Here is an 11,020-nt window from a genome sequence, read left to right on the forward strand (position 1 = left end):
TATTATACTAAGAACCATTGCACTGGTTGTGTACTGGCGCGTAACATTAATTAAAAATTTACTATAATATTACATATGATATAATATATTTGACCAATTGGGCAGTTCAGCCAATGCTATTTAGGTACCCGTAGAACATAGTTATTATTATATTTCAGTCAGAAAAGTTAATATCAGTTCATTCACACACGTATGACGCATAGAATGATTTTTATGGTTAAATATTTTTTGTTGAATGAAAAAACACACTAAAATACCACAAAAAAATAATTAATAAAAATGCTTTTTTTGTTTTGTTTTTGTTTTTATTATTATTGAAAAAGAAACGTAAGTTTGACATTTTTCATTAAAAAAATAAAAAATAAGCTCAATTACCACCATATGTTATTCCGACGTAACATTTTTTTTAACTTTATAAAAAGAATATCAATTACTACTTATACTCCATATAGTTGTTAAGTATTTATTTAATGTCAATTTAACAGTAAAAAATAATATACTTACTGTTAGCAACAAATATTTTTCTTTAAATTTAAATGATTGGAGATCAACCTTTGGTTAGTAAATGAGCCACATTTTTTTTTCTTATAAAAGTTCATATTTTACAAACCTGTAAAGTAGTTAAATAATCAATAATAGCATACATTTTGGGGTGTATCACAGAAAACATTTTGGGTTGTTTGGAGTTAATAAATAGTGTTTTTTTCATTAAGCAATTTAAACTATAAACATAAATTATAAATATTCAGTCAAAACTGTAATCTGTAAGTCGATTAGTGAAGTGTTAGATTTGAGAAAAGAAATTATAATATATTGTTAACTATTTACAGGATACTCAAGGCAAAAACAAATGTTGTTTTTCCTACAGAAAAATAATAAGCCTGTATTAAAAAGTTATAATAAAGACTTATTATTATAAATAAGAGAAAAACTTTTCAACAAAATTAAAAAATACATTTTTGATCTAACGGTCCAGACTACAATTAGTTACTGACACAATTATCATGTGTTTCATTCAACGTTTTGTAGGAATTGGACCAGAATGCCATTGGGGAACGATCTTGATCTGTATGGAAAGCAGTAGCCAATGGGAAACGTTTATAACACGTTTTACGATATTCTTCGGCAGCATCACCAACTTCTCCAAATTCACCATTGATTAATGAATTTAAAATATCAGTACAAGTCTGAAACAATTTATTAGTTAAAAAAAAATTAAAACAGATATAATTATTGAATCTTACTTGAATATTGACATCCTCCAGGGAATCGTCAAGCTTAGTAATTTGGTCAAGAACTTCTTGTTGCGAACTATTATCAAGTTTATACTTCATTTTCAAACCTAAAGTTTAATTAATAGTTACTAGTATTTTAATACCTAAGTTTTAATAATTAAATATTTTAATTGCTTAAGCTGATAGTACAAAATGTTTTGTTTAATTATTCACCCTGAACTAAAGCTGGTAATGATTTTTGGTGTTTATTAAGAAACTGCGAATTGATTTCAGCAGCCGACATTCCACCCAATATTGGTTCCAGTTGTTTATTAAGCACCAATTGCATTTCTTCTTGAATATTGTCTAGTTTCAATAGTTTTTCCATAAATCTAATTAGGCAACTGTGAAACATTGGATGATCTGGACAAATACGATGACTTCTTTTGATACTTTGCAACATCAACAAAAGCTTATCTACAAATTACATTTCCAATAAGTATTAAACTGAATTTAAAATATAATTAAAATGTGCAGTAAAATACCTTTTCTGTAATAAATTTCAAATGCCATTAAATGAGTTTCAATATTATCTGATGCGAGTTCTTGAAGTGGTTTCAAGAATTTGATTGATTGTTCCAAAGGATCTTCCACCTACATCAGTATAATATTTTATTTTAATTTATTTTAAAAAATGAAATAGATCAGCAACACTTACTCTTTCCAACTTTTCTGGAAGTAGTTCATCCAATGGCAATGCGTCAGCTTCATCGCTGGTATTAGTTACCTGTTGTCGGTTTTTATGCATATCTCGTTTTTCCTGAGCTGCTAACGCTTGAGCTTTTTCTTCTTGGGCTTTTCGTTGTGCTTTTCTTTGCTTATTCAACATTTTTTTCAACTGTCCTGGAGCCAAGTTTTCTAAAACATTATACTTCATAAATGTTGTAAATATAGAAAGAACGGTCTCAAAAAGTTAAATAACTCATTAATGAGACATATTTTAATTATATTACACGACGTACCATATAATTATTTAAAGATATTATAATAAACCAGAATTACTTTAGGGAGGTTCCTTGGCCTGAACAATTTTAAACTAATTTTCCTCCAGCCACACCTGTATGCTGTACAATATAACAAATAAGTACGTCTAAGGTCGTCATTGGAATGCAATAGGTGAACCAAAACAATAGACAGTCAAACATCTAATCAAAAGTGTTACTATTGTCAAAATATAAAAATGATGTAACATCACTGATATGACATCTATGATAATATAGTCTATTAGTCTTACACATTATAAAAGTTATATCTATTGTTATCCATTTTAACTTTTAAGTACTCATCCAAGTAGAAAACATAAAATAAATAAATAGGAACATACTACATACACAACTGTGTATATATATAGTATAATATAATATGGTATTTGCATATCATACCATTTGCAGAATAAAATATTTTTTCAAATAATAAGGAAAGTTATTGTAAACCGCAATGTATGTAATTGTCTATATAAATAAATATAATATACTAATGTATTTTATTTTGAATACAACGGTTCCTATACAAATATCTTGCACCCTATACTATTACCTAGATTGATTGATAAGTCAATATTGAAACAGGAAAACAACTGGTCCGAGAATGTTGAAATTGAACCACAAGAGAGACCTTGCAATGTTACATGAGCAGGCAGAAATATCATTATTATGGTTGCATAACCCGGTCCAAAGTTAATGGAAGTGTAGATTGGAAAATGTGATCTATTTTTTTTTGTCTTTATGTATGATTAGGTCGACAGTCGATTCTTTAAGAACCTAAAATGTATGTATGTACCTTCATAAGACAATATTTCGTTTAACACGTAACTGTTCGAATCAAACACGCGAAATTAGCTAGCTATTTTTAATTTAGAAGTTACGTTCGAGGCCAAGGACAGTAATAGTAATTTATATCTGTGCTCAAATTATATGTATCAAGTTGGTACATTTAGTAAATAGTTTTGTTATATAAATAATGATTGAAATGTCTTTAATAATCAAGACGAATCAGTACGTCAAATTTTACCTATGTCAATTTGTATTATAATATACATAGGAAAACTAAATGTATTATTAATAACTTATTCAAGATCTCAACAACAATTTAACATAGTGGTCAGTACATTATTGTATTGATTAAGAAATATGTTTAAAATTGTTCAATATTACTGCCTAGGTACTATTTATAATAGGCATCGAATCAAATATAAATATCAGAAAATAGTCAATACAAATTTAAATAATAGATAAATATTTAAATAATAGATAACGTATTTTGTTGAATAAATATTTATTATAATATAAACTTATTGGTTATGAACATGTATTTAGACAAACAGATTTAAAAACCATTAACAGGATGGAATTAGTTGAAATAGCTATTTTTATAACTCTCAGTAGGAAATACAGTGCTCCAAAGGTTCTGAATATTTAAATACTTTGTCTTTACAAGATTACTATAAACAGTACCTACAAGTATACTACATTCGAACAGCCCCTGCCACCTATAATATATTTGAAATAAATAAAGACAGTCCAGGGTTTTAAACACAAATTGCCATTGTCCGTTACAGACGTTTTTAGTTGTCAGCAAATGTATAAAAATTTATCAGCCTTTGAAAATCGTCTGTCCGAACCCATTTGAGGTAGAACTTAGAATAGTCGATTAACTATTATTATATTGTATTACCCATTTGAATTGTATTGTACTTTATTAGACACATACAGCACGGTAAAAATAGTTGCTCACTTATATATTTATGAATTATAATGTTTAACACTTCAACCACAAGAGCTGATCGTTGATTAAATTTTAAGATATTATGATCCACGTACCGCGCGTTTCGTGCGGATATTCAACGGATTTATATTTATGAAGTACCTATAGTTATTTTTTTCACAGGAGAAATCGGAATACATGCATATTTTGTTACTCACAACAACAATATTAATTGTGGTTTATACTTTATTTACATTTGTACACTAATTAAAATATTAAATAGTTAATTGTTTCAATAAGTCAATGTCGTGCGAACGAAAATTCCGTCTTAATTAATTAATGTCTCGGAGTCAAGTACGTTTAACCTCGATAATATTATAAATTATAATATAACATTATACGAATAGGCGAGAGGCGACCATAGATGTTTGGTCGAATGCGAGCGTAGGCACTAAATTATATTATCATAGTTGTAGGCGTTAAAATTAAAAACCGACGATGATAGGTTGTTAGGTAAACTTGAAAAGCCAACTGACCTCATCAGTCATCAGGTTATTGGTACAAAAAAAGGAAAATTATGCCTTACCTACAAAACGCAGGGAAAAGACTGCAGAACGAAACCGAGAGCGATGATAGATATACATACCTGATATAATATGTAACTGGTTTCCCGCGAACACAGACGGAATAAAAAAATTTACGCGGCGACACGCGCAGTTCTCCTGTATAATATACATAGTCCATTGTTTTGATTTGCAAACCGTGTATTATTATTATTATTATTATTATTATTATCTAGTGGAGCGGTCATTGTTCCACTGCAGTCGCCAACGACGACGGGTTTATAATATTATAGTTTATAACGGATCTGAAATGTGTTGTCATTAAAAAAAAAAAATAAATAAAGAGACGAGAGAAATGATAGAATAAAAAAACGACCGTAGGTATGAGAACTGGGTCTTGGCCACGAGCCGCTAAAATACGCATATTACAATTATTATTATTATTGCTTAAACGGTCAGTCTTAACCGTTTCCCAAACAGAACTGTAACGACTGACAAAAAGCGGCAAGTGCGGAGGACGCGTCGTCTCCGGAGCTCTATAATAATGATCGTACATTAGTTTTACCTCATCGTAGGTATATATTATATTATACTCGACATATACGGTGGTCCGGCGCGCGCGTTAATGGATTATCTCTCTCACTCTCTCTCTCTCACGCGGGGTCGTGACGACGCGCAGACAGATTTAAAATAGATGAATCACGACGCGAAACCGATAGCGCGCCGCCGAGATCAGCCGGTGGCCGGACGATGCGACGTCAGACATGTGTGCGAGAATGCGAGATGCGCGCGAACAAAATATAAGTACAATAATTTATAATAGTAACAATAATAAAATGAAATAAAAAAAAAGACCGGTCCAATAGTCATAATAATAAATAAACGAAGGTAGCGGCCCCTTGACTGTAAGTTAATGCTTTTCTCGTGACCGAGAGATTTTGTTCTTTTATCTGCGGCGGCGTTAATGTATTTATAATATTATTATTATTATTATCATACTTCCATACTATCGACAAACTGCACGTCAACGTCAAAATAGTATTTATTTATTTGTATTATTATTATTAAACAATGAATACTGAATACATATAGATAATATGGTAGTATGGACGTATGGTATACAATTAATGCAGCGCGACGGTGGACCGCACAGAAAGTTAAAATCGTTTTATTCAAATTAGAAAATGTTGCGCAGGAGGATCATTAACTTGGGTTGCCGTTGCCTGTAATTACAATAGGGGATTTCTCAAGATTTCGCGGTCAATATACGATGGGAATATTCTAAGTGAAACTGACGCCTGCTGTAATAGTTTAAAACAAAACGAGGAACTTTTAAATAAATATAATGATATGAATATGTATGATTCACACACATTTTGTTTGAGTGAAATAGACGTCTTGTTTTATGAATTATGATATAAATATAATAATATGTATTAATGAACGTGAATATTGGATACCTTCGGTTGTTATTTATTGAACACAAAAAAGGTATTTATGAGCGAAGACAGCTGCGCCTCCGTCTGCCAATATTACCAAGTATATTTTATCATATAGTTAGCCTATGATATTTTATATTATATTATATTATTATCATTAGTAATTTTTTTGATTCCAGTATGCACTACTTTTGAGGAACTTCGTAGGTATTACATTTTCAAGCTTTTTAGCGAGCAAAAAAATGTCTTATCAACAATAAATTAAAGGAAAATACAAAAAATCAAGTTTATCATACTTATATACGTATAGCTCGGTCAGAATATTTTGAAAAAGTTGTAATGTACACGAAATGACGATACAAACATTTGGTGAAAATTACATGTATCTAATGTAGTACATTTTTAAATTACAACAAAAGCATTTTTTTTTGGTTTTCTCAATCATTAAGAAACGTATTGGGAATTATTAATATTTATCTCTCAAAAGTACCAAATAGATCCAATTTGATAGGTACCAAAAACCACTCCCTAAGTGGAAAATCGATGAATTTTTTCAAAATCTAAAATTAAATCTGATTCAAGATAGCCGATAATATGAATACATAATTACACGCATAATTGCATATAAAAATATAGAAGATCCATCGTTCACGATCAAACCAATTTAAAAAAAAAAACAGTTAAAATAATAGATAATCAAATATATTATTCATGTATTGATGTATAAAATGATTTTTAATCTAATCCGAGTTAATACTATGTGTCATAGATTTTTTTACGAAATCTATTAACGTATTTCCACACAATTTAGATAATAACATAGGAAATCTACCAACAGTAAAAAGTAAAGTTGAAAATATTTATTGCTGGTATATTTTTATAGGAAGCAACTCACTATTTTATTCACAGTATCTGCTGTATGAGAGTAACATCGATAATATTGATAGCTATTACTTATACAATTTTTAAAATTAATTATTATATCATGTGAAATACCGTAATAAATGTACAATATATTAATAGCAAAGCAAGATTTAAATATTGCCCAAATAGATTTTTTTTAAATACTTTGATATTACGTTTAGTTAACTACTGAACAAAATTCAAAGACGTGTAACGGTTAATAATATCATACTTACATAGTTACATTTGATAATAGAGCATAGGTCAATGTAGTTTTGGAACAATGTTTGTTTAAAATGACAAGCTGCTTATGGCATTCAGAAATAGACAGCAAATCAAACGTAATCATGATATTATTAATGCTAAGATAAAATGTATGTTTTATTTTTTTATATTTAATTTGAGAAACAATAGTTTTGGAGAAAATACTAGAAAGTAAGAAAATAAACAATTTATACATTGGGGTATAAATTGTTTATTTTCTGATGGGGGTATACTACTGGTTTGGGTGGGTCACACAAGTGGGTTGTGGGTGTGTTATCTTATTAAATTCGAAAGTGGTTAGAATTGTATCTAAATTCTGGGCAATATCATGAACTTCAGCACGAACATTCTGTGTATATTATAACTTATGAGTAAAGTAGTATAATATTATCTACTTATATAAATGATGTAATCAGATGTATTGTCAGATTCCCTACTGTAAGCTAATACCTAGTACCAAATGACACAACATTGAACATAGCCATAAACATAGCACTACCTGCATGATGAAATTGTATTAGTTTCACGTAAAAATACTTTACGTTATTGTTAATGAATGTCAATAGCCAGAAGTCGCAGCTGATAATTATCATGGCATAATAACAAAAATATCTAAATAAAAATAAAAAATAAATCGTTATAAATAATATTAATTTAAATGAATGCATAATATTATTCAAGCTGACAGTAAACATGAATTATTTAAAAACATAAATAAAATTAAGTATTAATATATTTTCGTCAAGAAATACTTTTTCTCCCTGATAATAATCACTTTAAGTATTATTTTATACTTATTCAGTATTTGAATAAATGCTTGGGAAAAATAAAGGAAATTACATTACCTATCTAAAATATGTTCGCAAGGATAGCGATATTGTTGAGCGGATCGGTAGAGGGTCGTCATCTCCCCATTGATCATATTTATGCATTTTATTTAGTATAATATTCATAATACATATCATAATGGTTGAAATTGTTTTGTGACTTTTGGGACAAAAACGGTGAAGATTAAATTTACTGTCACTGTTGTTGATAGCAAAGTTACTTATCATTAGCAAATATTTTGATAAACTGCAGACATTTGTCAGTATTATAGCACGTTAATACGAGTTGAATATTTAAGACTTTAATTATAATTAACTACTAAGTGTATTGTATAATGTTTTAATTATATGAAAATTAGATAAAAGTGTAATGCGCCCAAAAAGAGCAGGACAAAAGATTACAATTTTATTTTGTGCCCCGCCCCCTTATTTATTTTTATAAATACGCCCCTAGTCCTAAGTTGGTTTAAAAAGTAATTCCAATGAGTCCAAACTATATACGTACCTAGAGTATAGTATAAATAATGGTAGTCCGTGACGATTTATTACAATATACTATGAAAATTGCCAATTACACATAGAAAATCAAGTTGACCATTGTAAGGTGATATAGATCCTGATAAAAATAAAAAGAAGGAGGCTGGTCGCGTGTATGGCTCGAGGCCCATTGCACGATTCTGGTAGTTGCTCTAGTTTAAAGTTACCGCGCCCTCTTGTAAAACTTTCACCACACCTGTTTTGCGGTTTTTTTTGCCAGTTATGTGTCTGTTGTAATGTTAAAAAAAATAAATTCTAATGTAACATGTTAATGCACTTAATAAGATTAGGATAGGTATCTACAGATATTTGATAAAGACACAATAAGTCAAGGGGTAGATGTAAAAACATACATTTTCAACTTATGCTTTTTCTAAAATTAATATCATTAAGTAATATAATATAAATTATCACTACTGAAAAATGTAATTTAAAAACTGCAAACAAAGGTAAGCACAGTAATTGAGTTAAACATTTTGACTATATTTGTGTAAGGAAAGATTCGCTAGAAGTCATCAAATCCGAAATCTGAATGCAATAATTTATCAAATAATAATACAATTCTCTCTTGCGCTTACGAAACGAGACGAGTTTAACTTAATTTACTATTTTGAATAAAGTATATAGATATAATAAAATAAAATCTATTTAATAGTAGTTCTAAATTATATCTAATTTTTTTTTAATATTTCTGATTAGGTAGTTATAGTTCTAACTTTTACTCGATGAAACAAAAATTAAAATTAAACACAACAAACCAATCAAGAGTTATCGGTTAAAAATAAAAATATAAACCAATTTATACTTAATCGCCGAATATATGGAAACGTGTAGGGGGATCATGTTACGAATCAAATAAATTGTGGATTAAGGTAGTTACTCTTTATTCAAATTCAAAATAAGGTTAATCTTGTATATTTTATTATAGGGATGCAAATTGCATTATTTATCAACTCTATTAGAACTATCGTTATGCATAACAGCATAGGATTAAGATATTTTTTTTTTTTTTTTTATAATTTTAACAAGATATATACAATCTGTACCCATTAGGCACAATAAGAATATGTGATATAATATTTTGTACATGAAATCGTGAGGGAAGAAGCCAACCAGTGAAGGCACTACCTAATTGTATTTAATAATATTATAATATAATAATATTATTTATATATATTTTTTTTTTTTTTTTTTTAATTATTTGGATTATTCATTTAGTAAATCACGACACCAATTTCTTAGGATTAAGATATACAATTATAATACACCTTAAATTTTTAAAATTACGAATATTTTTTAAAGATACAAATATCTGATGTTCGTTTGTAAATTAATAGAAAAAAAGAAAAACGAGTAAGAAGATTTTCTGAGATGTATATCATATTGTACATTATATCATAAAATATATACATTATAATTTTAAAATGTATCCATATTTATATACTTAAGTCGTGTTAAATGTTCGTTAATAATGCAGTATTTTTTGTACCATTTTAATACTTTTATACAAATACAGAAATGTAAAACAATAATTATCCAAAAAGATTAACAACAAGGATTATAATTTCCTAAATCAAACGCTTAACTTTCCCTCAGCCAGAGGGTACTTCTCCTACCGACAAAGCAAAACTACATGAATGAGTTATGGTATTAGTATTCTGCGTGCACTCCATGTGTTCAGTTTATGCCGTGAAGTCGTGCTACACCACGTAAATGTAGCATGACGAATGTTTTTAAAAATCAGTTTGTTTTACATTCAAAGATTAAGTTTATAATTTTTGTGTAATGGGCACTTCAATTACTGCTTATTTGGAATATACATCTATACAATTAAAAGGTATGTACAGTTAAAATTTTAGTTTTAATTAATGTAATCTAAAAATAGTTAATGTAATACAAAGATAACTTGAAAATTTGAATACAATTTTACATATGAAATTATTTTTTATTTGATTACTTCTTTTAACACTGCCTAAGATGTTTTAATAATTTATTTGTATTAAACTCGTAAAATTCAAATCTAATTTTAGTACTTATTTATGAAATAGTTTTTTTTTGTTTCGTTATAAAATATGAAAATGTATTTTTTAATTACCAATTACAAGTTACGACTATATGTCACAAATAGGCATAAGCATAATATTATATTATTATTTTATCAGTATGATCTGAAAATATATAATTTTAATAATAAATAAAAAAGTAATTGTTCGACTATTGAGTATTGATAGATAAATCAATTTACCTATCGCTAATTTACCTAAATCGAAAAAGTATTGTCTAAATATATATTTTTAATAAGTTTACCTAATCCGTATCCGAATAATAAGTTGATTACCTACATATTAATTTATAGATAGTCAGCTTATAAATAAAATATATTATAATCTATACCTACACCAGGTTAAGGGGAATCAATACCGTGGTTTTCGATTTTTGTCTAACACACGCGCGCATAGTATTTTAGACGTGTTTTTTTCCAAATATACCAGTTTATCTAATGAAGCGAT

At 28.2% G+C, this 11,020-nt stretch overlaps 2 protein-coding genes across 2 annotated transcripts in view; one reads left to right on the forward strand and one right to left on the reverse strand.

The window, feature by feature from the left end:
* Positions 1–283: 283 nt before the first annotated feature.
* Positions 284–11,020, reverse strand: part of LOC100162755 (N-alpha-acetyltransferase 16, NatA auxiliary subunit) — a 30,507-nt gene continuing 19,770 nt past the window's right edge. Inside the window, exons 13-17 of the mRNA XM_001949172.3 lie at positions 1,933–2,132; positions 1,760–1,868; positions 1,449–1,691; positions 1,245–1,342; positions 284–1,187 (exon numbers count right to left, since the gene is read on the reverse strand). Of these exons, the coding sequence (XP_001949207.2) occupies positions 984–1,187; positions 1,245–1,342; positions 1,449–1,691; positions 1,760–1,868; positions 1,933–2,132 (854 nt within the window). The 3' untranslated portion in view covers positions 284–983. The remainder of the gene's footprint in view (positions 1,188–1,244; positions 1,343–1,448; positions 1,692–1,759; positions 1,869–1,932; positions 2,133–11,020) is intronic.
* LOC100568587 overlaps positions 9,952–11,020 on the forward strand; it is a 5,440-nt gene continuing 4,371 nt past the window's right edge. The window contains exon 1 of the mRNA XM_003243833.4: positions 9,952–10,347. The gene's annotated coding sequence lies outside the window, so the exon portion shown is untranslated. The remainder of the gene's footprint in view (positions 10,348–11,020) is intronic.

Source organism: Acyrthosiphon pisum, chromosome A3, assembly GCF_005508785.2.
Source record: "Acyrthosiphon pisum isolate AL4f chromosome A3, pea_aphid_22Mar2018_4r6ur, whole genome shotgun sequence".
Lineage (NCBI taxonomy): Eukaryota > Metazoa > Arthropoda > Insecta > Hemiptera > Aphididae > Acyrthosiphon > Acyrthosiphon pisum.